The 27,078-nt window shown below is 41.9% G+C and overlaps 1 protein-coding gene across 1 annotated transcript in view; it reads right to left on the reverse strand.

The window, feature by feature from the left end:
* Positions 1–281: 281 nt before the first annotated feature.
* Positions 282–27,078, reverse strand: part of SCML4 (Scm polycomb group protein like 4) — an 82,617-nt gene continuing 55,820 nt past the window's right edge. Inside the window, exons 5-6 of the mRNA XM_006019829.2 lie at positions 8,974–9,119; positions 282–407 (exon numbers count right to left, since the gene is read on the reverse strand). Of these exons, the coding sequence (XP_006019891.2) occupies positions 282–407; positions 8,974–9,119 (272 nt within the window). The remainder of the gene's footprint in view (positions 408–8,973; positions 9,120–27,078) is intronic.

The following is a 27,078-nucleotide window of genomic DNA, read 5'->3' on the forward strand; positions in this document are numbered from 1 at the left end:
TTACAAAAATAGGACTTACTATAATCATAATAACAATACTAATGGTACAAAATAAGTATTATAATTATATACTTTTTGGCAAATCATTAACAGAAATACCCAAAAATACCCCATTGGAATAAAAAAAGCTGAAGATGCACAAGTATTAAAAAAGACAAAGTCCTTTGTAAAAAAGAGGGGAAAACAATTAGCAAATGGTCATATTTCTGTAAGGCAACACATTACCTTTAGTCTGCTATCTTGGAGATTTCATTCAGATTGTGTAATTGTTTAAGAAAATGTCAGAATTTTGCTTGCTTGAGTTTATCAATGTGGTAACAAAGTTTCAGTGCTGGTCCCAATTTCAGCCCCAGGTATTTCATGATCATGTCACTTTTCAGCAACAGCAAAGCATTGCCATCAATCTCCTAGTTTAGAGAGAGAAAAATCAGGATAAATCACCCACAAACAGTGCTGAAAGAGCAAGAAAGCAGTTGTTTCAGTGAAACGGAGGTATTATCCAGACACATTATTTCATCTCCACTAGGATGAAATTTCTTCAACTTGAATTTTCATTACCGTTTCAAAATTTGGAGGTGGGGAAAGAAAAAAATCCCAAGGAATTTTTCACAGTGTTTCCTTTTGTTCAAACAATTATAAGGCTTGTTAACATTTTTCAAATTTCAAGTTTTGAAATTAAAAACAAATCATTAACAATAATTTTTAAGACCAAGTAAGTAAATTCCTGCTCCTTTTTTGGACTACTTCTAATTTTGAAAAAGATGCAGAAGATATGAGATCTTGTGGACTGATTACAGCACTGGGCTTCAGAACTCCAAAAGTTAGTCTTTGCACTGTCACAAACTGCCTGTATACTTCAGAGCAAACCACTTAATGTTTTCCATCTCTGTTTCTTGTCTGTAAATTGGTGCTAACAATAACTTAATCACTTTATCAGATTTTTGTGGGACTCAAATTAGCCAAAGGGCCAAATTTATCCCTGATATAAATTAATGAAATTCCCATGCAATTTAGCTGCTTAACTCAGGTCCAGTGACTTCAAAGCCCAGCAGTGATCAGCAGCGTGGCCACTTTCTAATTAATTCAATTAGCAATTGGCACCCTTCATTCCAGCAATTCCCTTTCCTTCCAGGATGGAAAAAGCTTTCTCCTTCTCTCTCATTCCTGTCATTATTAGGAAGCTGAGACAAAGGAAGACATAACATTATGGTCAAATATGGTAAGATCAACATTTGCATAATATAAAGAAAAATAAATTCCCAGAACTTAAAAGTACTGTCAAAGGTTTGGAGTCAATTGTGTTTTTTATTTGTGTTCGGTTGAGTGGAGTTTTTTATATCTTTCCACTTTAACATTATTAGCAGGTAAGGTCAAAATTAAATTACATGACAAGAGTACTTTCCAAGAGGCATCATTCATATTTAATTAAATATCCTGCAATAGCTATGTCCTTATGAAGCAAAGCATGCTTGCTTGATTTCTCTTTATTAATAGTGTGTCAGCTCATCTAAATAAACAAACAAACAAATGCTGCAGAAATCTACAGCAAGAGTCCAAAACTCTGCAGTAGCACTTGTGGTATAAATCAGTGAAGACAATGGAATTGGGTTGATTGACAGGAGTTGTGATCTAGCCCACTGTATTTCACACCACTGCTGTAGACCACGGGAGGGCTTTAGGGGGAAGTGAAAGCAACACATCCTATAGCTGTCTCAAGTATGAACTGCAAGGCAACGACAGGCTTTGGAATGGGTGCATAGTTTCTGGCTGCAATTGAGAATGTTCTTGGGTTAAGGCCTGTAAGTTCCAGGCATTTTTCTTCAACATCTTAAGTAGGATCTCAAAAGATGCTAGACATAGATGGTTGCCACTGGACTCTGCCATGGGCGGATCTACAATTTTGAAAAGGGGGCTGCAGATGGTGAGGTGCCTCATCACAAGCAAAAACAACACACACATTTCTCCAGATAAAAATAAACAAGAAGCTTTCCTAATATGCTAGGAGCCTCAGGCTATATTATTCAGTTTAAGATTGAAGCAGAAACAAATATAAATAACTTCATCAGAATGAGTAAAAACAAATTTGCAGGGCTGTGAAATAGGAGCTTCATTACCAGGATCAGCTAGTAGACAGCAGCCTTGCAGAACAAAGCCTAGCTTGATTGGCAGAGCATCAAGACCATTGAAAAAAAGAAATGGGTTTTTTAACATTTGTGGAATGAAGAGTTTAGAAGGGATCAGGTAGATTACAAAGGCCTTGAAGTCAATTGATTCTCAGCTCTGCCTGACTTGCATCACCAGGTACATAAGGCAGAAGACATTTTTTCCAACTAGTCCTGCCCTGAGTCAAGTCCTTAATCTGTTTAGGCTGTTAATCTGTAAAACTGCTGTTTCAAACCTGAATGTACTGTGAAGGATGCTCTTCTGGGTCAACTTGTTTTTCTTATGGCTTGGGCTACTGAAAATACAGCTTGTTTTGGGGAGCTGGCTATCTGGCATTCTCAGAACATGGCCCAGTTAAGTCAGTCATAACAGTTCACACAGCTCAAGATAATTGTGCCTTTTCACGGATCTGGGCATTCTTTATTTTGTTTGCCTCTTTTATGTTGAATATTCAGTGCAGGCATCACTGAAAACAGTCTAGCTTCCCTTGGATAGACTTGTTGCTCTTTTATGACTCCAGTCTGCATAGGAATATACTTAGGACAATATAACTAAAATTCATAGCTTAGTGCTGAGGCTGAGGGCATTAGGGGTGGAGAGTACTGGTGCTGTCTAGCCCACAGTCCCAGGAAGTAGGACATATTTGTTCAAACCCTCTCTTGGCTGAAGGAGCCCTAGAACCTGGGGTTTCTGCTTCATTGCAAGTGCTCAAATCACTAGGTTATTGGGTTGAGAAGTAGGTGGCACATCCTCCACTAATCAAATAGCCACCACTTACGCTTTTTCTGTGACTAACATCTTGCACACATGATGTACACACCTTCCCAGATAGAATGAGGTTGCCATAGAGCAAGCAGCTGAAGCAGATGTCTTCTGAGCATGCTATTTACCCACTGAAATTGCACCCAAGTGTTTAGCAGGTCTAACAAGGCTACTGGCCTAGTGATGTATTCAAGAACAGATATTATCAGCAAAATCCAGGTCTCCACGCACTCTTCTTACCCACAGAAATGCAGTTTCCATAACAGTGCTCTATTGCATAGCATCCTTGCCTAATTAAAGAGGACACATCCTTGCCTAATTTCATTGGTAATATCCAACCAATCAGTTCCTGGCTGCAGCTCACAGTGCATTTGGCATTTTGATCAAGACTCTGGAAGTTTTGGATAATTTAAGGAGGGAATCTACAGATTTCTAGTATGTCCACATTATCAAAGGCTTCCATATTTAAAATGAGTTGCAGCTACTATTAATTGCTTTGTTTGATGAAATTGCATAGTCTGAAGATAGGAGCAATACAAAAACAAATGCAATGGAAACAAGTTTGTTCTAAAAAATCTGTTGTCAACAGCACTGTGGATTCTATTCAGAAAAACGGCACCAGTTTCCCTGAGACTAGCAGTAGCATAATTCAACACCAGATTTTACAATTACTTAGATCTCTTTATGATGACTCCTTTTTTCATTCTTCTGGGGTTGACAGATACTTATCAACTGTCTGTCTCCGACACCCGATTGAAGAGTTATAGCTCCTTGCTTTGAGCAGACCTACAGTTATATTGTGCAGACTCCAATCTGCTGCCTTATAGTTCTTACTTTGTTGACAGTTGATTTCCTCACAATTAACTTCAAGTTCTTCCATCTAATCTGTGTTGTCAAGGTTGCATTTTTTTTTTAGGAGGAGGCCTTTTCAGTATGTAATGAAGGTGCTCTACCCATCTTACTCATTCTTTTGGATGGTGAGGTCTTTACTGGTCCTTTATAGCTGCAGCCAATCCACTATGAACCTTCAATATAGAGCTTCCATGTTCCCTTTCTGGATTCCATCTCTACTTTCTGATCTTATCAAGTATCTGCTCATTCATTTCTCCTTGCTGAACATTTTACCTGGTTATCTATTTCAGTAGAGTTTTCTTTCTATGTGCTATTTTTTCTTGCACATTAGCACTAAGAAAATTCAGCTGTGCCTGTTTGCTTCCAGTGATGGCATTCCATGTGACTGATTGACCCATCCTACTTTCCTAGCCTTGCAATATCCTGGTACATTTTTTGCTATATCAACTTGGGCATTTCTGATGATCTGCTGAGACCTTTTTCAGGATGGAAAGCTTGCTAGGAGGTTGAAGTTCAAACTCCATTCTTGCTTAGAAGTCCATAAATCATGAGAAATTGATTTTATTGGCTGCTTTCTTGCTGGTAATTATTTTAATTTCATTTGCAGGATGACCTTTAGTATTTAAAAGAGTTCAAAATGCAATGTGAGGCCACTTTTCTAATTTATTTGTCTTATTTTAGAAGCTGGAAACACAGGCTTCACCTCCCAACAAGGTTACCAGATGCAATCACTATTGAAGAGAGGGTCAGGCTACTGAAACAATGCTAAAATAATAATTATGAAGAAGATCTAGGAAAAGATATGTGCTTACAATTATAGTATCCATCACTGGAAAACGAAGGTTTTAATTCTCAGTGACTGGGTTTAATTGCTTTAAACTCAAAGGTTTTAGCCTCCTTTACGTATATGTTTGCCAATCACTGACCATAATTAAACTATCAGACTGTGACACTGCTTGGCACCCTCTTGGTTTGGTTTGCTATTGCTAATTCTTCTTGTATTCATTCCTTAATTCTCTATTTCCTCTTGCTCTTGCTCTCCTGGGTATCACTCTTGCTCTTTCTTTTTACTGAGAAATCATTGTGAAATAGTTTGCACTCATTTCCAGAAGTGCAACTGTTAGATCACTCTGCATGCTATGGGCTGTGTCCTCTCCAGTGACCTTTAAATTATGGGCTAGATTTTCCTCAGCTTGTGACCCTGCTGCAGGCTTTCAACTACAGAAAGTCTCCCTTGGGACTGGCTGAAGCAAACACGACGGTAGCGGAGGTGGGAGATCCATTGATTCAGTAGCCACCCCTGACAGAATTCCTGCTTGGTCACATGTAAAAGGTGCCTTCCTTGATGGAAAAAACACAGAGAAAGGTCATAGTAGTATCAGTCACGGCCCTCCTTGGTTGTTTCCATGTTGTGGAGGTAGACCAGGTCATGGGGATTATCTCCCAACACCAATTTAAAGAATTAGTCATAGTGAGTGTAAATTAATGCGCAGGCCCTGATAGTCACTTTTAAAATAATAGAGCAGTAGATAGTATGACATTCTTTTGATTTTTCTAGTTTTCCCCCTTCCTTTTGATGGCACCTACCTGCTATACCTGCAGTGCCAAGGCTAAGATTAGTTGACGAACAGTGATTTCAGGTACTTTTGGGCCTGTCAATGACATTAAGTGCTTCAAAGTAAATTATGCACCTTCTTCATAGAAAAAATTAATATACAGGAAAATATGGCTAAGGTTAATGGACTAATCACTTGTCCCTCACTTCTGGGATCTCCACACCAGATTTGAAGGTTGAAAAACTGCAGGGATAAAAACTCAATGGCTTAATTGAATTGAGTTGTGTTGTAGCTTCTATAAATATACAAAATTGTCCTTTGCAATGGATAACAAGGAAGATTTTAGTGACCTTTAGCTTGGTGTTGAGTGCCTTTTAACTTGGTCCCATAAATGCTATTGGACTATGGGTGCTATATGGAATCCTATAATGCTGTTGACCTAGGTACTGCTGATAGTACTTCAGAGCAGGGTAGATTTGCATCTTATATAGACTGACCTAAGTAGATATACAAGTGAGCTGTAGTTTGTGCTATACATGTCAACTTTGGTTAGTCTATAAGGTACAAATCTATTTTGCCTTCTATTTGACTTCAGAGAAACATGGTTAACTACATCTCATACTTCAGAGCACTATGCCCTAGCCTGTGTTTTTTTTTGTTTTTTTTAATCATATAATCACTTGCTATATGGCAAAATAAAAATCTGACATTTTTATACTAGACAGACTTTTCAGTCTAATACTAAAATTTTCTCTTTGGGTGAAGAAGAGTAGGGATCTCCCTTTATGACTTGGGATGCTGATGACGCTCTCTCTATCCCTCCCTTCCCTTCACCCCATTTGTTTTCCCCTGATACTATTCCCCATTGCCAGTTTCAAAGCCTCATGTCAAATAAACTGTCCTTTAAATCAGTACACAGCTGAATCAGACCTGTGCTGAATCACCACAGCAGTCGGCATGGCCAGTTTGTACGATGCTTTTATAAATTTGTATATAAGACAGTTGTGAGATACTTGTAATTATCAGTGAATATAACCCAACACTTTAATTTCCTTACCTGCCTTTAGGTACACATTTTATGTTAATAAAGATAGGGCCTTGAACTCCCAACCCAAATAACTTACTATAAAATAACAAAAGACATTCCTTCCTACCTCCATCAGGGAGTACAATACTTTCTGGCTGTTTTCAGCCTTTGCTGACACAGAAAGCTAGAAACTGGGTCTAGAAACTGACCATCTCTCTTGATGATGTGGAATACTCAACATCTGGTTGGACTTTGGTGAGTCTTTTCATTTAGACTAGGGGCGCATTGATAGAGATTTTTGGGGCTGATACTGATAGCCGATTTTTTAAGGAGGCATATTGGCTGAAACCAATCCAATTTCTGATATGTAGCCTGGCAGCTTGAAGAGCAGTGTCCAGCTGGTAATTCTGTTGTGGTGAAAGGGGAGGGGGAAAGGAATGGGGTGGGGCGGGATGGGTTTGGGACAGAGCCACAGCTTGTCCAGGGGCAGCTCTCCAAGCTGCCAGGCTGTGCTCCTGGCCCCATGCATGCTGTAGCTGCACACATGCATGGGGCATTTATTGGCCACATTATTGGCCACATCAAGCAAAAACAACCGATTTCTAACACAGTTGATTTTCTTTATATTGGTGCTGATCTGATATCAAACCAGTGTATTGGTACACTTCTAATTTAGATCTTATTTATGAACCCTAGATGTTAATCTCTGGCCTCTAACTTTAAGGGGAATTACGGTAGGAGACAAATTTGATCAAGCTGAAGTGGGCAAAAGGATCACACTCTTGGGCATGTAGCTGCCCATCACTATCTAATACAAGAGAAAAAACACATCATCAGACGTATGTTTACCATTTATTTTTCCTTTAGAAATCAGGTTGCTAGAGGGGTAAGAGCGTGGACATACAAAACAGTAATGTTGATGTAACTTGGTCTTACTGTTTTAAATTATAAATTATAGAACAGACAATCCGCCTTTCTGAGAGAGCTGCCCAAAATATGGACTATTATAGTACCTCATCAATGGTTGGCATGAAAGCCAGTAATGGATTCATTTAATTGAGCAAATGGCTAGCTGGGAATAAAATTCAATAGAACTGTGGATAAACAGTCCATACACCTGTGTAGCTTACATCAATGCATAGTTGCTTCTGATTTTCTAAAGGATAACTTTACTCCAGAGTTGAGTAGCTTAGACCAGTGTAGGGTTGTGTATTTACTAGGGGTGTGCGAAACAGGTCCTATTCGATTTGGATTTGGATTTGGCCTGAATCAGGGGCAGTGATTCGATTTGTTGATTTGGATCACTGTTCCTGATTCAATTCAGCTGAATCTGAATCTGAAGATTCAGTACTGATTTGGGGAATCAGTGATTCGGAAATAGACACAGCTTTAAATGTTTTTCTACATACCTTGAGGTACCAGCATGGCTTGTGAACACTGTGATGCTGGGGTGGATGGTGTGTCCCACAGGAGTGTGGGGGGGCTGGGTCCATTGGGGTGTGCACGGGAGGCCCCCCCCATGTCCCCCCAGCTTGGCAACTGGCCACAGGGGAACCCCGGGTGCCACCCAGACCCAGGAGGCACCAGTCACTGAGCAAGGGGGGCATGGGGGGCCCTCCCATGTGCTCTCTGGCAGACTCGGAAGTGTACCGGAAGTGTTTCTGGTCCACTTCCGGGTCTGCTGCCAACCATGCTGGGGAGCCCCCCGCGCTTCTGTGGGATACTCCATCTGCCCCAGCATCACAGCATTCACGAGCTGCCAGCTACCTAGAGGTATGCAGAAAAAACATTTAAAGTTGTGTCTATGTCCGAATCGCCGAATCTTTCCGAATCTCTCTGAATTGATTCAGAGGGTTCCGATTCGATTCGGAGAGATTAAATGGTCTCCAGATTCAATTCGGATTCGGAGATTCGGCCACCAAACCAGGCCAAATCTCCGCCAAATTGAATCAGGGACCGAAGCTTCGCACAGCCCTAGTGTCTACTCCACATTTACAGTAGTGTAAAGAAATACTATACTTATGTGAATATAGGTGCCCACACTCTAAGTTATTTATGCTACAGAAGATTGCCATCATCTTGAGTGAGAGAGAAGACTGAGCATCTGTTAGATACATAACATTGTGGAATAAGTGAGGTACTGACCTGATTTGGGCTTTTCCTGCCTAGATATTTGGAGGCCATATAAAATGCTCTTAAATTTAGAGTAGAATCATAGATATTACTTTTGGGCCCAGTTCTTAAGTATAGCAGGGCTTCTTACACCACTCTAGCAGTAGAAATAAGTATCAGGCACTTTGCTTTGGCAATTCTTGGCTATGTGAAGCTTAAAAGAGAAACATTTTGAACTGACAGGGTTAGAAGTAGTGAGTGTTCTATCAGGAGGTAATAAGGATCTTACAGGCCTGCCCAAGGGCTCCAGAAAACACAAAACTACTCTGAGCCCCTTTGAAGGTTCTTTTTGTACAAGCTTCTGAGTACAAAACAGTTCCCACTGGCAGCCAGTGGGAGTTGAGGATGGTCATTGCCTTGCAAGATCTCACTTGGTGAAGTCAGGGATCAATGGACTTAGCTGAAATATCTCAGTTACTTCATGGCCAACATCCTACGTACATGTTTTCTGAAAAGCTCCACATGTGGACCTAACGCATGTGGGTCTGCATCCTTCACAAACCATATCACATCATCAACGGTCCAGGTCGAAGGATTCTTGCTTGATGGTCGAGCCATATCTTTTCTTTCCAGTGAAGGACTTGAGGCTATTGGTAAAAAAAGGAACACTGGTTTACTTGGTTTTAGAGCACTCTTAAGAATGTGCTTGCTACATGGTTGAACTTCAGGCTTTTGTGTGTGTGTGTGTGTTTTGTGGGGGAGGTTGGCAGTTTTGTATTTGACTGCTTACCAGGAGACATGATCCCAGCTGGTGGATTGTGTTAAAAAACATGAAATCCTCAGTCTCCTGCTGGGGAAGGAAAATGTGCCAGCTGCCAGGCTCTTAACAGAACAGCTCCTGCTGTCTGATCGGTAGGCAGCAGGGATATTGGCTCAAGAAGACGCCACCCTCCCACCTGGAGACAGAACACTATGACACTAAACAAAGGAGTTAGCCATCAAGTGCAAAGACTAGAGGAAGAAATGGGAATTTAGCAAATTGTTTTTTCTTAGTGTTCAGAAATTCTGACTTATCTTGTAGTTTAAAGGAGCATTTCTAGTCAATATCATCCTGATCTCAGGCTCTTGAAGCTGAGGATCCCAAATGGATGTCTATTTGGAGAGATACTAAAATGCACTAAGATGAATGTTCCACATGTGACTTTTTAATGGTATAAACCCAGGATGATTTAAGGTCACTTCAGCCTGCTCTAGCTTTAAATCAAAGCAATAAAGGCACATTGGAATGAAAATGCATTTATATTTTTATTCTTAGTCTCTGCAGAATTATAAATCTCACCTTCCACGTGTATGTAACCCTTCTCCTCCCCCTTTTTCCCCTCCCCCCACGTTCCTTTTATGCTGCCTCACTCTTGCAAGAATTATATTATGTTAGGGTACAGGAAAGCTGTTTCCATTTGTTTATAGCTACACAAAGCAAATTTCACATTAGCAGGAAGCAGCACATAGACCCATAAAATGTTATTTGCCAAAACCTGCTTGTCTCTCTTTGTTAGAGCACATTTTTTAACGAGTAGATGCATGCAGTAAGAGACCAGGCATAGGGAGGGGGAAGGAACAGAACAGTCAGATGGAGAGTTGGAAGATACCCAGTGAGTTGAAGAACTGGGGCCTAGAAAAGCCCACAGCAGACAAGAAGTGAGTCTGAGAGGCTCAGAGTCACTGAGGAAAAAAGACCTGAGTTGTCCAAAGATATACTGAACTTGTCCAAATGTAGATCATATATAAGACTGCCATACTGTCAGGGCCACTGATCGGGCATGCCCAGCTTGGTCAAGTACGTGAGTAGTCACACCTGCCCCTAATCCCTGGCTAATGTGACTGCCCTAGTTCCCTGCAACTGGACTGGCTGCTGACAGCGCCACTCACCCCTTATAAACACACCTGCAGCCTTAGGTTTCAAGCACACCTTCTTCATACAACCTCAGTCTGTGGCAAGACTCACATGTGCTGTTCTCTGGTTCTCCTGGCTCCTCACTCAGATTTAGCTTTCTCTGACCCTGATCTTGGATCTGTCCTGAACCTCAGCATGGACCCTGCTCTCTCTGGTGTCCCCAGCAGCTTGGCTTCCTTGACCCTGACCTCAGATCTTCCTTGGGACTTGGCATTGGTTGTCGGACTCCTGGCACCTGACCTTGTCTTACATCTCAGACTACATCTCTTGCAACTCCCCTCTTGGCTCTGGTAACTTGTACCCCCGCCCTGCTGACCCTCAGGTTGCTCCTCGTGGCCTACTGCAGGCCTGGCCGAACCCTCACACACACCATGCTCACTTTGCACGGTACCACATCTGAGCAACGGGCTAGTCTGAAGCTCCCATAAGCTGGCATCCTTTTGAGTTCAATGGAGCTATACTGATTTATATTACCTCGGAATTTGGCTTTATGTACATAATATCTGCTGGATGTGTATATTGATACTTTTGTGCCACAACCATCACCTTCCGGTATAAGATAATGAGGTCTATTTTAGCAATTACGAAGGACAATTTCCAATAAGCAGTTGCACTATGGATGTGCAAATTTGGTTGATGGGCTTCATAATGGGATGTGATGTAAATATCATGATAATTATACTCTCATTTACTAAGTCGCTGTTCTGGATATAAAGGGCAAGGAGTAGCTGCAGGTTCCCTAATTTGATGGCTAGTAATGGCATTCATATGGAATCACGCAACTCTGGGCTCCACTAGCAGAATAAATGCAATGCACAATGGTAAAGAGACCATCTGGAATCTTTGGCATGAAGCAGCAAAGATAGAATGTAAAATGAAAGGCATAAACCTTGCCAACCATTGGATCCTCAGAAATGTAGAATATGTTGTCCATGACAAGTGAAAGAACTAAGATAAATAGTTCTAAGGTAGAGGCTCAACTACAGAGAAATTGCTTCTGATTTCTTTTAGCCTAAAATATCATCTTTTCCATTCTGCTTGATCAAGCTGGTACCCTGCTTTAAATCTAATCCAGCTGCAGGCTGGTGTTTGGAGAGCTCTAGAAACTGCCAATTGGCAGTTCAAATGGGAGCTCAAATGACAAGCTTAAATGGAAGTTTGTCAGTGGGCAGAGGAATCCAGGGTTTCATTCCAAATCTGGCAATAGGAAAATCAAGGCAGAAATGCTGGAGGAACGGATAAGCTGCACCCAAAAAATTCAGAGGAAATTTCTATCCTGACACCATAACTGTACAATGAGAAGCCCTTGATAATGATACTGGTGCTACCTCTCTTCCAGCGTGCTGAATGGGCATAGGTAAAAAAAGCAGGCTAAATCATGTTTTTTATTATGCCATTGTAAATGTAAAGTAATCCCATGGGTTTACACTGGAATACACATTAATCTAAAGGCCTGGAGATACGGCATGTTTACACTGGTGTAAAGATCAGACATACAATGGATTGCCCTACACCAGAGTAACTTTCTAGATCTGGCATCAAGGGTAAAACTACTGGTATAATTTATAGGGTGTAGGCATTGGATGTTTGATTCGGTCTTGAAGTAGCCTTTGAGTGAAAGCAAACAGGGTATTACAGGATCTTACCACCTATTAGTGAGGCAGGATAATGACACCTACTTTAGCAGTTATCCAGGGAAAGTGGTCTTTTGTCCACTCCAGACATCAATGTAACTTACATTAGCACACAACACTAATGTATATTACACTGGCATTAAGGAACTGTGTGTCCAAGACCTCAGTGAGAGCAGAATATGGCCCAGCAGCTTTTGTCTGAAATTCATTGCTTCCAGAAGCACTGTGTAAGGGCAAAGCGAAACAGATGAATCACTAGAAACAGCAGGAAGCTTTACATGTATTAGAAATTTGTTTTACTAGAAAAAAGGAGAGTGAGGAGAATTAAGTTTGAAATGACAAGGAAATCCCATTTGTTTCCTTGCAATAATGGAATAATCAATAACTCGAACCTAATGCAAATACCCTTTCTAAGGAGACCATATTTATAGAACATTTTAAGGTAACTTAGAAAGTCCCTATAAGTTTTAAATAACTTTTTAAAATACCAAATCAGTTACAGAACATATTGATTTTAAAATGACAATTATATTGCAATATTAACTCTTTGAAAGCCTTCTTCACTTGTCTTCCAGGACCCAAGTTCATGGTTCTGCACTTTTCTTGTATGTGTTAGTATCACAAGCACTTTAATCAGATTATTTTCTGGCATTTTAGTTGTTTATTTGGCTATATTTGTTTTATGTGGCTACTGATTTTACATGAATAGTTTATACTGCCTATGAGTAAAGGTTAAAATACCACGTCTTCAGTGAAGCTGAGATATTATCCATTTGTAGACAAAAATCCTGAACTAAAGTAAATCCAATGAATCTCCTTGTCTATATATTTTAAATTGTATTTCAAATGTGTTACTCTGGTTTTGTAGTTGATTGATCCAGGGGCTTAAGGAAAATAGGTTTATTCACAAGTTCTTTTCATTTCACATTTAAATGCAGAACTTGATTCATGTTATACAAGGAAATAAAATCACTTTGCTGAAAGAATCCTCCACTAAAAAACAAAGTTGTTTGATGGTTGTACAGTGAGCACTGTGCATTTTTCTATCTGAAGGTATTCAAACTTAACATGGGAATTAGTTAAGTGAGGAAATCTCATCTCTCATGGGTATCCTATGCCATACTGTCATCAGAATTAATCAACACGATAATGAATACTCAGATTACGAAGAGATGGGAGTGCTCAGTACCAATAATTATTTTTAGAGATCGTAATCTAGGTCAAATCCAATTTCCTGTTTTTGACAGGTGGCAAAAAAAATGTCAAATTAGTGGAACGGGGTATGGAAACCAAGGCAATCAAAGGGAGGGAGAGAGAAGCACTTCTCCATTCTTCCTAAAGCAGTTGATGAGGAAGAAAGGGAATAGATTCTATTTAAAGAACCAAATCTTGGGGAGTCCATGGCAGAATACATCAGAAATAATGAACAGCTGCTGCCCAAGAACAGGAGCATGTCTGAACAACGGAGGACTTCAGCAAAAATTCTGGAACTCAAAGGCATTATCTAAAGCCCACTGAAGTTAATGGGAAGACCCATGCTTACAACCTCAGCTTCTCCTAGCAAAAGGCTCTGTCCCATTTGTGCTTTTCTCTGAGCTCAGTAGTCAGGCCTTCTTCCAATATCTGGAATATCCATAAGGAAAAGGATGACCTAGTATAAAGACAAAACTCAAATTGGTGTAAGAACGTAGCAAAGGAATGAAGTGTAGAAACTGAGATAATATCTGAAAAAGAAGTGTAGATAATACACTCCTTAAATACATGCCAGGCAAACAAACAGGTCCAGGAGGGAATAGGGCATTGATAAATAAGAATAAAAGCGAGTGACAGGTGAACTTTAATATTGCTTCAGGCCTAAATGATTTATTTGCCTTGGGGTGGGAGGAAGGGTCGGCGGGGGGTGGGGGGGGAAGGGATGGGAATGAAATTTTAATGGGTTCTCTCTCACAGCTCTGGAGCAGATAATAAGGGGAAGTTGATCTAGTGAATGTAAACAGAATGATCCAGAATGATCCAGGGTCCATAATGAATCAGACCATTCTGATCTGCTGTGGTTTTTCTGAGTTCTTTGCAACAGAAGAATTGCTATATCATTTTTCTGTAGTCAAAAAAATATGTGAAAGGTAGGAACTGGTATTTCCCAAGGGGTGCCTTGAGTCGAACAAGGTGAGAACCAGAGCAGTAATATGATCACAGAGCAGCCCAAGCTCCAAGTGAGTGAAATAGAGTGAGCAGGAATTCAGGTAAGCACTAGAAAATGTAGCATGCAAGTTGATTTAGAAAATGTGGAAATGGGGTAGAGAAGGAGAGCTATTGCCATTAGACAGCCTGCTGAATGGGAAAAATCAAATAATCAACAGATTTTCCAGGCTTAAACCTCTAGAAAACTGGAGGATTTCCAAGCCTGTAAAGTTTACAGCAGAATTATTCTCTTGCAGACCCTGAGATATAATGCTTTTGGATGAGACACAACCCATAGCAGGTAGCAATGTAGGGGTGCCTACAGCCAGGACTTAGAACCAAAATACAAAGGGAACAGCTTCTCCTTGCTAAAGGTTGCGACTAACTTCTATTGCCCTTAGACTTGAATTTGAATAAGTGATTTGGCTTGAAAATGCTTAGTCTTATTCTTTAGGAAGTAGTGATTACTTCTGCAAAGGTAGAAGGAAATTAACCAAGTGTGCATTAAATTACCCTGATTATAGATGTTTGCTTGTGCCTAACTTGTGTCACTTATGTCACTTGTTCAAAAATGTTTTTTTATGGATATGCAATTATTTTGGGTGGAAGGCTGCTTACTGAGTTTTGAAAAGCTGTCGAAGGCCACATTGGTAGCCCCCCACCCCCTTAACAGGTGCCCTGCCCCCTGGTGGCCATCTTGTGACTGGAAATCTTTCCCCCTAACCTCTGACCTTTGTCACCAGAACTCCCTCCCCTTGCCCCCGGAAATACTCCTTTCGGCAAGGGGTTTTGCCATCTCAGAACGAGAAAAATACCAAATTATATCCTAAAAAGCTAACATCTACAACATTCATTAATTTGATTTATAAAATATTTTTGTCCCGATTTCCATGTGTTTGTGTAGTGTACACAGAGGTAATTGCACAGTAGCGTAAAATGAAGTCTTACCCTTGTATGTTGTGGGGGGGTGGGAAGCATGGGTATAGGTTTGTGGGGGGCTGTTAGTGTATTGGTATCTGGGGTGTGGGGGAGGGTGTGGGTGTGGGGGTAGGGAGAGGGAGCATGTGAGTGTGTGGGTGGATATGTGGGGTGTGGGTGGGTATGGGGTTTGTGGGGAAATGTACGTGGGGGAAGGGTGGCTGGGATGTGTGAGAGGGTGTGGGGGTCTACGTGTATGAGAGTGTGAGGTGGAGTGTGTGTGTGGAACTCACCCGATGAACCCTCTCTCTCTCATTGCTGAGACAGGCACACACATGCACACATTCACACACGTGCAGGTGCACAGACACCTTCCCACTCCTGGCCCTGGGGTACCAGCATGGGTCCTGTGCTCTGGCAATTTAGCCAGGGCCCATGTGGTACTGGAGTGGCCAGCAGGCAGGCAGGGAAGCAGTGAAAGCTGCAGCAGGCAGAGACTTCCGGTTGGGGGGAGGATGGGGAGTGGGAGGGGGCTGAGAGTGGGCCAGGGCTGGGCTGGCCTTGCTGGTGAGTCCTGCCAGCTTCCCTTGGGTCCTACTGCCCCTGTCTCCTGTCATCTTTGACAGGCAGCCAGGAGCAGATAAATATACATTTTCTAAATTTTTTAGGGGCCCCATGGGCTGAATAGACTGGCCTGGCAGGCCGGTGCGGCCGCGGGCCATATTTTGCCCACCCCTGTTTTAAGTCCTTCCATTTGGCAAATGACATGACAGACAGGTCCACTGTTGGTCATCTGAAACTTTAAGTGGTGTTTTGAATTTTTAAATTTTTTTAATGCAGTCTTGAGGAATGAATGCCAAACTCCCTTGCCACGCTCCAATTCATATTACAGGGAACTTTTGAGATTAAATCCCATACATTGCACTTGAAAAATGTGTCCTACTATGTATCAGTATATATCTCTTAATCTGAGCAATGTATTTTTTTTTAATAATACTTGTCCACCATGATAAGTAAGGCATATGATTTTTCAAAAATATCTATGAGAGATTTTTCTTCGGGTTTCAAAAAAAAATTCTTTAATTTTGTTCACTATTTAATGACTGCTCTATTTAATCAGTCCTTCTTGAGAGCTCCTTGTAAGTATATAAGCTGAGATGGGTAAGAACAGATTCTAGCATGCGCCAATTACTCATCTGAGTTTGTTTATAATTTAACAGAATGTAAATTATCTCTAGAAAGAAGAAAAATACACAGAAGTATCTTAGAAAGAGAGCAGATTTCTAAAATCTTTGCAACAGTGTTGTGAAGGCAATAAATAAACTACAGTCTTGCTGCACTGAAACAATTTTACAAAGATATATGATTAACCAAGTCTAGCAGTGCCAGTAAAGGTGAAAGAAACAGCTTAACTGAAAAATATGATCCATATGAAAAAGAAGAGTAACTAACTTTAAGGAAAAATACAAAGTGCTTTTTAAAAAAATGTTCTAAGAATTCCAGCTTCCTGAGCAAGTCTGCAGACATGAAACTGGGACGGATTTTGAACACATTGAATTAAGAAGGATCTTCACAGATTGGAAAGTTCGGCTAGAGTTATCACAATGATGTTCAATGCAGAGAAATACAAAGTGCTACACCTCCAGAGGAATAATCAAAAACACAAATAGAAAATGGGGGGCAATTGGCTGGATGACAGCTCTTTGAAAAAGGACTTGGGAGTCTTGGCAGACCACAGACTCAATCTGATTCTGCAGTGTGATGCAGCTACACAAAAGGCAAATGTGGTTTTGGGCTGCATCTATAGATGCATTAGGTGCAAGACATGGGAGGTGATAGTGCAGCCTCTCTACTTGGCACTGTAGTTCTGGGCTCTCATTTTAAAAAGGACTGGGAAAAGTTAGAGGGTCCAGAGGCAAGTAACAAAAGTGATCAAGGACTTGGAAAGCAAGTCATACAAGGAGAGACTGAAGGAGCTAGGCATGTTCAGCTTGTGGAAAAAGTATTTAAGAGTCTTCAAAAGTTTGAAGGGCTACTATAAAGAAGAGAGCACCTTTTCTCTCTAGTTGCAGGGAGGAAGATGTGGACCAATGACTTGAAATTGCAGCATAAAAAAAAATTTAGATTGGATATCTGGAAAAGCTTCTTCGCTGTTAGAATAGTGAAGCAGTGGAATAGACTGCCTAGGGAAGTTGTGAACTTTCCATCACTGGAGATGTTCAAGAAGAGATAGGACAGCCACTGGCTGGGGGTGATTTAGGTGTAGCTATGCCTATTTTCTACCATGGGTATTTTCCGTGCTTCTGGGCTTTGCTGGTTGCTCCTGCCCCTCCCCCTTTTTCTGCTATATGTGTCAGCATGTTTTAAAGCCTCCCCAGAGGCTTTGGGTGCAACTAAGGCTGGGGACTTCAACTAGGTGTGCCTCAAGGGAGAGGAGGTTGACATCGTATACCTTGACTTCCAAAAGGCCTTTGATCTAGTATCCCATGATGTTCTCATGAGAAAATTGAGGACTGTGAGCTTAACCATGAGACAGTTAGGTGGGTAGGGAGCTGGTTGCGGGGTAGGACCCAGACAGTTCTAATGAATGGATCTGTGTCATCTTGGCCACAAGTGGGCAGCAGTATCCCTCAGGGATCGGTGTTTGGTCCAGTACTTTTCAACATCTTTATCAATGATTTGACTGCAGGGGTGAAAAGCTCACTGGCCAAGTTCGTTGATGACACCAAGTTATGTGGAAGTGCAGTCACGCTTGAAAATAGGCTGAAGATACAGGCGAACTCAGACAGACGAGCAAGTTGCGTGGATCGGAATCAAATGAAGTTCAACATCAAGGCGTGTAAAGTGCTCCATCTGGGGACAAAAGACCCCCTATACTCCTACAGGCTTGGCAAGGCCGAACTGACCAGCACCACAAATGAAAGGGACCTGAAGGTAATAATAGACCACAGTCTGAATATTAGCCAGCAGCACGATGCTGTAGCCAACAGGGCAAATAATACCCTGGCATGCATCAATCGATGCATCTCCAGCAAACTAGGAAAGTGATTCTTCCACTCTACTTGGCATTGGTGAGACTGCAGCTGGAGTACTACTTCTAGTACTGAGTGCCACGCTTCAACAAGGACATGGTAAAGCTCCAGAGAGTTCAGAGAAGGGCCACCCGTATGATCAGAGACTTGCACGGCAAGCCATATGAGGAAAGCCTGAGGGACCTGGGACTCTTCAGCCTGAAAAAGAGAAAGGTGACATGGGACTTGATAGTGGCTTACTGTTACATCAGGGGTGTACATCAAGGGCTCGGTGAACAACTGTTTACCAGGGCACCCTTGGGGAAAACCAGGAGTAATGGCCACAAACTCCTGGAAGACTGTTTCAGGCTGAACATTAGGAAAAACTTCTTCACAGCTAGGGTGTCCAGACTGTGGAATAAGCTCCCTTCAGAGGTGGTGCATCGCCTACCCTGGAAATCTTCAAGAGGAGACTGGACAGTCACCTTGCTGGGGTCACCTGACCCCAGTTGTTTTTTTGCCTGTTGCAAGGGGCTGGACCCGATGATCTTCTGAGGTCCCTTTCAGCCTTGCAGTCTATAAATCTATGAATTTCTCCTGCTGGGAGCAAAGCCAGAGGTTCTTGGTTAGAGGATCTTGCCCTTCTACTCAGGGTCAGATCGATTGCCCTATTTAGGGTAAGAAAGGAATTTTACCCCTTGGTCAGATTGGTATGGACTGTGGGGGGTTTTGCCTTCCTCTGTAGAAGGGGGCATGGCCCTCTGCCCAGGATCTCTTGAGTGTATACTGACAACATTTTATAGAAGCAGGACATTGGCTGCTGTGGTTCCCCTGCTTTGACTGTGGCAGGTTAGGGTGTTAGGTCTATGTTGTGTCAGGGTTGACAGTAGTCTTATGTAGAGTTTTGATTATGGCTGTATGGGATGGCTTAGATAGGGGTGATCCTGTCTCAGGTAGGAGGATGGACTAGATGAACTCTGGAGGTCCCTTCCAACCCTACTTCTCCATGACTCAATGACAGTGCTAGTGCAAAGTATGTCACAAGTGATGCTATCACAAAAATACATGAAATCAAATCAATATGGAAATGGAAATATAATTGTTTCTTTAAAGCCGAGTATCATTTTTGCACTAAATCAACAGGCACCTGTGACTTCACGGGTGTCAGTACATTGCACATAATGGCTTCTCGGATCATCATGGTTATTGAGAGCCAAACTGAGATCTATTGTTTCAGAAAGAAACAGCTCCTATCACTTGACTAAAAGAAAAACTCAGTTAGCAGCATAGAGCTTTTGACACATACTGAGCTTTTTCTGAATGGATAAAATATGTGGAAACAATACAGAAATACAGAAGCCTATTGACTACAATACTCTAAACACATTGCCATATATTAGACTATCTAAGATATATATGAAAATGAATACTCTCATGTAAGCTATTTGGGACAGGGACTTTGTCTTTCTGTAGGTATAGGCTGTGCTTAGCGTATTGTGGATTTTAGAACAACAGTTAATACATATTATATTTTGGAGTGGAATTTGCCAATTTTCAGCTCCACATACAAATATCATACATATCAGGTGTCTGGAACCTTTATCCTTTCTGAGCCCAGTCAAAATGCCTACGAAGTCCCAGACTCTTGAGTCACAGAAATAAAGTTTTGGAATGAGCTTGCTGTCCTGCATTTTATGTAGTAGCCTGAATTTCTCCTGACCCACCTCGGAAATAATGAAGTTCCAAACAATTTTTTTCATTTCTTCTTTCCTCCATCCCTGTGTGTTTCCTACTTTGTTTCCATTCATTCCTGCAGCTACCCGGGTCCAGCAGCTGCCCTTCATAACAAGAGATGCTGTAATTCCCAGGATCACATCCAGTCCTGAAAACTGTAATGAACTCCTTCCTGAACAGTAATTGCCATTTTCCAGAACCTGGACAGTGCGTGACTGGATGGAAACCAATGCACACTGAGGTCATGGTGACAGACCCATTAGGTACAGAAACCTTGGGCTTGTTACAAGATAACATTAGGCATTTGAGAACTGAGTCTCTGAACTACAGAAAAGAATTGTTTTACTACCCACTGAAGTCAATGAAAAGACTCCTAAGCACTTAAATGGGCACTTGAACTGTGAGCCACCCTGAGCCGTGGTTGGCAGATAAATCACATAAATACATGCATGCATATATAACTGACCAGAATGCTGCAGAGATGCGAGGGACATGCCAGTTCTAGAAACATCACAAAGCACTACAGCACTTGGGTTTAATGGAGCACCTAGGTTAAAGATTTTAGTTGTGAGACTTTTATTCTTTCATTTTGTATAAAATTGAAACATGCTGTGGGAGATTGTGATAAAAAGGATTGAACCTTAACTGCCGCTGGAACGTAGCTTATTGCACTTTGAACCGTCTGAATTTGAGTGGGGTGTTATCTGAGTCTGTTTTGGAAATTCACACTTTACAACCTGACAGGACCTGCCTCCTAAACAGAAGGGAAAAAAATAAAACCAGTAATTGGCAACATTGCCAAAACGAGGTGATTTTCAACTGGAAACTTACTATTTTCAACTGGAAGAACCTAAGCAAGGGAGCCTGCTTTTTGTTAAAAGACTTGAGAAAAACAGGGAGATTCTAGTGAAACAAGCCATGAGGTTGAAGGCCACCTTCCCTTCTGGGAACCTCAAAAGACACTAGATCAGGGGTGCTCAACCTCTGGCCCATGGACCAGAACTGGCCCCTGGTGCCATGCAATTTGGGCAGAAGGGCTCCCATGGATCCTATGGGTAGCCCTGCAGGCTGTGGCTCTGTATGCTAGATTGGGCCCAGAGGGCCTGATGCTGGTGGTATGCAGGGGTAGGGGCAGGGGCAGCACAGGGTTCTTTGGAGCCTGATCCCAGCTAGGTGGAGGCAGTGTGGGGCTGTGCACTGCTTTTGCCTGGCTGGGAATGGGCTCCAGGGCTTCACGTTGCCTCAGTCCAGCTCTTGTGCACCAGGATCAGACTCTGGCTGGGTGGAAGCAGAACAGGGCTCTGAAGCATGGGAGCAGTGCAGGGCCTGATCTGGCCCACAGACTGGCCTTGTGCCATTCATTTCGCCCTGAGAGCTAAAATTGTGAGCACTACTGCCCTAGATGAAAACTGAAAAGATAATGGACTCTTTTACTTGGTAGATTTTTATATAGTCTTTGTGACTTTATTACCAAAACATTTTAGCTGGTATTTAGTCATGCATTTTCTATACACTCCACCTTGGTTTCTGTGTTTTGGCCCTAAACAATAAAAAATAATGACAAGAGCTAGATTCTAACTTACATCTTGTATAGTTGAATGGCATGGGGTATATGGCAAGCCAATGAGAAGGAGAGAATGGTAAGGAAGTGAACAAAAGCTTTTGGATTCCACATGAGAAGGATTAAAAGGATAAAAATTGAAAAAAAAATCAGCATTTTAGAAGAAAAATGATAAATCCTACCAGATACTGAAATTCAGAGGAATGGCTTATAGTGCAGTGCAATGCAATGCAGTGTGCAGACTAAGAAATCTTATTGATATTGGTGTGGATGCATGAGGTTAATAAAATACAAAGCTGGAAACAGAAAATGGCAGGGTCACTGAACAAGTCACTGAAGGCTTGCTGAGGAGGAAGAAGGGCAGCAGAAAACACAATGAGTTAATGTTAGACAAAGGGGCCAGGAAGAATAAGAAATGCTCCTGCAAATATATCAAGGGGAAAAGGAAAACCAGAGTGGCAGTAGGTTCCATTAATAAATGAGGAAGAGAAAGAAATTAATGACTTAAAAATGCCTGAGACACTGAACTCCTTTGTTAAATATGTCTTTGAGATGAAAAATGTATAAATGAATTTTGAATAATCAGCAAGGATGGGAGACACTGTTAAAATTACTATTGATAAAGAGCAGCTAATGGAATATTTGGAAAATGTGAACAAAGACAAATCATGTAGCTGAGAAACTGTATCATAGAGCGGAAGAAATTTGCTCAGAAACGCAACAAACCACTGACCGTTATTTTTGAAAAATCATAGATAACTGAGGAAGCAAAATCCAGTGATAAAGTAAAGGTGTTCCTGATGTCCAAAAAGGAAAGGAAAAAAGAACGATCATGGTAATTACTGTGCTATGGCTTGATCCTAGACTGCATCTGCAACCAGCACAACTTGGAAGATGTGAATGCATAGGCAGCAGTAAGCCACTTTTCTAATATGTTTAGCTTCCACTTTTCCTTGTTCCTGTGGATATTTGGATGTTGGCCTGTTGGGTTAGTTTCTGACTGGTCCGCTGTACAACTAACTGCCCCTTCAAGCCATCCATCCCCTTTTTGCTTGTCTTTTGACCTCTGAAAGAGAGGTCACAGAGGGATTCCTCTGTTGGCTATATAAATCCATCTTTAGGTTGATTTGCACCACCCAAACAGCACTGCACAGTGTGATGGGGCCAAGGAACAGGCTCCGCAAAATAATGGAGCAAACAATAAAGAAGGAAAAAATATTGAAACAGATGGGGTGTGTCCCCATGAGTGCGCACATGCAGTTTGCAGCAGTTTGAGGTGATGCAAACCACATGCGGCACGTGTGCAAGCATTCACCGAGGTGCTAGTTTGCAGTGTGGTGGGGTTTTTTTGACACCAGGAGATTCAATGTAAAAAAAAAACCCAAAAAACGCTAAGAAAGTGGCATGGTGCACTTGGCAGCAGCATGCACCACCAGAAACCAGAGCCTGGCTGGCCAGAGCCAGATTCTGGCTGCTGGTTAAGCTCTGAGCACCTGGATCACAGCTGTTGCTGCCCTGGGAGGCACCCAGGACCCCAGATAAGGTTGATGGGGCCAGCCCAGGTGCTGGCCCCAGCCTTCCCTACCCCACATGAGACAATTTGCCCCATACCACTCCCATGTGCAGGGGCGTGTGCAGCAGCAAAAAGCAAAAGCACAAATTTGTGACACTGCTATTTTTGCTGCGGCAACCTCACCCACCTGCATGTGGGGATGTGCCCATGAGGCCCAACCTGCATTAATTGAATGTGAAAACTCCCCTGGACTTTAATGGTTCTTTGAGAATAATGGGACCGTGAGCAGTAAGCAGCATGAGTTTATAAAGCATACATTTCACTAGACAATGTTTTTGCTAAAAGCTGATGTAATTAGTAGGCTGAAGGTGAAGGTGAAGGCTGATGCTGGGACACAAAACTGAAAATGAACAACTTTTGTTGACACTATTAAAGATTATAAATATGCCATTTTGGAGATGTGTATCAACAGTACCATGCATGTTTATGGCACTTTATAAATCACAGGTATGCAGTATGAACTGCGTCATATGGTTCAAATGCATACTCAGCACCTTCATATTAAAATTTATAGTCATACAATCAATTATACCAATCCTGTTATGTGATGACATACCAGCCTTTGTTGAACTGACTGCTAACACTATTAGGAACTACTACTGCAATATATTTTGGTTATTTCTTCCACTGCATAGTTTGCTGTGCCTTTCTTATTGGCAGTGCTTGTGACATGGCCAGTGGGGAGATGGGTCTGTAGTCCTTAACCTGAACTCATCTAACTAATTTTAATGGGAGTCAGGGCTGAGTAAAGAGCTGAAGAAAAGGCTTTGGCATCAAGAAAAAAACATAATTTGTTCATGTCAAGATGGAATCATAATATATTATGTTACCACTTCTGTTTCCTTCAAAATAGGTTCCATTTCTAGTTGGACTGGAGGTCTGATGCCGCAGACCAGCAAAGGATGGTCCCCCAGAGCCATGTTTCTCAACCTTTTAAGTAGCAAGTACCCCCTAACTTCTGAAAATGTTAATAAGTACCCCAACACTCAGTTTTCCAGGGGATTTTATATTTACAGACTAATGTGTGCCATATGTTGGAAGAAGGGTTGTGTATATAAGACCGTGCTATGACTGATGTCTGCTCTGGTGTGGGTAGGGTTGCCATCTTTTACACCAGGGGTGCACAACTCATGTATGTACCTGGGCTAGAGCTGATGTTGGCCAAAGGCAGGAGGGCTGAACCCAGTGCCACACAAAGGGTGACACGCCAAATTATTACCGGGGAATTTAAAGCACTGCGCAATGCACGGTGCACCAAATTTTTTGCCATAGTTTTGAGAGGAAAACAGGGTGAGAGAGAGAGGAAAAGAGGGTGAGAGAAAGTGTTGGGGTACCTGTGTACCCCCTACCTGTCTCACGTACCCCCAGGGGTACGCGTACCACAGGTTGAGAAACTATGCCCCAGAGGACAGCTGAACAGAATGAAGACTATGGAAGAGCCTCCAGAAAGATGTCCCTCTCCAGACTCTGCCTCTTTGTATACATGGAGCCCATGCAATGAAAGGCAGAACCAGAGGGACTGAAAATGTAGTGATTCATGTTCACCATGGTAATCTTCAGGTATGACAGTTGCTGCTCAGTGGGAAGCCAGTGAAAACAAATATAGATAAGTTAAAAAGAAACATACCTATTTAGCCACCGTCAATCTTTTTTCTTGTTAATTCTCTTTTGTGCATAGTTTATTTGATCGTTTCCACTATCACATATGGCCAACTGGAATCCACTGGCAACAAACCCCTCTGCTGAAGTGCCATTTATATTGAACAACGCTTATGCTGTTGAGAACTTCAAAATGAACTGTTGCTACCACAGCTGTAAATCTGTGGGGTCCTAAGAAGTGGCAATAGGCAATGGACCAAATTCTGCCCATGAGCAGCACCATCAGATCTCTTGGGCTCAACATTAATAAGGTTAACGTCCATGAAATCACTGGAGCTAAAGGGGGGATGAATTTGGCTCATTTGAATACAGCTATGTCAGTTGTTTTGGAATAATTATTTCTGCATAATCCTCGGGCAGTTACTAATAATTTGGAAAGAAACGTAAGAGACAAATGGCCCTGGTGGGCTGAGGCACTAGTCTCATTTGCCTAATGGTGGTATATGGACAACAAAGCAAGTGAGGATTATACAGCCATCATTCACTTACTCCCTTGAATTTAAAGCATGAAGGTCAGGAAGAAAAGGAGGACAATGGGATGTGCAATTTATTGGTTAAAAACTCCTGCCAGCCAATGGAGAAGAGTACAGGGAATAAACCAAAACGTTCTGGCTGCAATTACAAAAATTAATCAGGAAATTCAATTGGCTCCAGATACACATCGGCTCCAATATTCCACAAGGGAAAGAACGACTTGATGATTCATGAGTGCTTCTAAGTTTTATTACCAACAGAGACATATTATTGAGCTATCCAAACACATTTCAGGTATAGACATGAACACAGGCATTGCAAACATATGCAAGCTTCTGCACTGTGCCTCTGCGGTTATATACAGTTGCTGCCTTCTGAACTAATAACAACCCAAGCCCAGACTAAGTGTCTTTTTGTCTTGGTTATATTATGCCTCTAGCCCCATAGGGGTCCAGTTAATTTACATATAATTCCACTAGGGTTGATAACACTTGCATAACACTTGCCATTTTAAGACCTTTTTTCAGCAATGTAGAACTTTGCCAGAGTTTAAGCATTCAGGCTGTAATGTCCTGTACCTCTAACAGAATTATTTTGGAACATTTTAGTCAGATGGTTCAGCTGTTTCCAAAACTAAAACTAAGAAACCTGCATTGTTCTGCAGTGTCCTGGGACCTTTGCTTCATGAAGCACAGGCTTCTGAGCAAGGACACAAAATCTGGAAATGTGATCTTGGTGGTCTTTTGCTGTTCCTGGGAACACCTATTCAAATTGGGCCAAGATAAAAACTACAGTTTACACATAATCAGTGGAGACTCATTAGAGATTCACAGCTAAAATCTCCAAATACCTTGTGTGCTTTGAGCATACTCCAACCACTTGGAGATCCTAGATGGGGCTGGATTATATTAAATAAACCTTGACTGAAAGGTCACAAAGGCACTTAAGACATACAAAACTTCTTGAACGTGTGTCTGCTTGCATGATAAGTAGTAAGGTTGTAGTTACAGCCTACAATTAGTGCATGCTAATTTTAATCGGTGTTAAAGTCAACATGTGTACAAACCCAAATCTTTCAGTCTGTCCTCATAAGTCATCTTGTTTTCTAGACCTCTGATCAGTGTGGTGATCCAATAACTACATCTTTGATTTGGACTTTTCTCCAGGTTCTGATATGAGGCTCTCTCTTAATCTGGTAAACTATATACTTATCACATCTCTAAGATGTCCCCATTCCTATCTATTCATGCAGCTAAATGTCTTGTACCAGCCCTATTTTTGCATGTTTTTGTGCTGTTTTTGATGCATGCAGCCTTGCTCTGCTCGCATCCATCCAGAAAGCTGATGTAAACATTATTTTCCTAGCCTGTAACTTTGACATGTTGCTCCTCTTGGTGTATCTCTCTGTTAGGTCTTCCTTCTCTATTGCAGTCTAACAAAAGCTGCAAGGTACTGCACCTAGGGAGGAAGAACCAGCAGCATACCTCCAGGCTGGGGATCTCCCTTCTAGTCAGCACAGAGGCAGAAAAGGATCTTGGGATCAATAATGACACCAAGATGAACATGGGCCACCAATGTGGGGATGCGGTCACGAAGGCTAACTGCACCTTGTCATGCATCCGCAGATGTATCACAAGCAGGTCCAAGGAGGTGATCCTCTCCCTCTATGCGACAGTGGTCAGGCCACAGTTGGAGTACTGCGTCCAGTTGTGGGCACCACACTTCAGGAGGGATGTGGCCAGCATTGAGAGGGTCCAGAGGAGAGCCACTTGCATGATTAGGGGGCAGCAGGGCAGGCCCTACGAGTGGAGGCTACAGGACCTGAACCTGTTCAGCCTCCACAAGAGAAGGCTGAGAGGGGATCTGGTGGCCATCTACAAACTGGCCAAGGGGGACCAGCAGGCTAT

This window comes from Alligator sinensis, unplaced genomic scaffold (genome assembly GCF_000455745.1).
Source record: "Alligator sinensis unplaced genomic scaffold, ASM45574v1 scaffold313_1, whole genome shotgun sequence".
NCBI lineage: Eukaryota > Metazoa > Chordata > Crocodylia > Alligatoridae > Alligator > Alligator sinensis.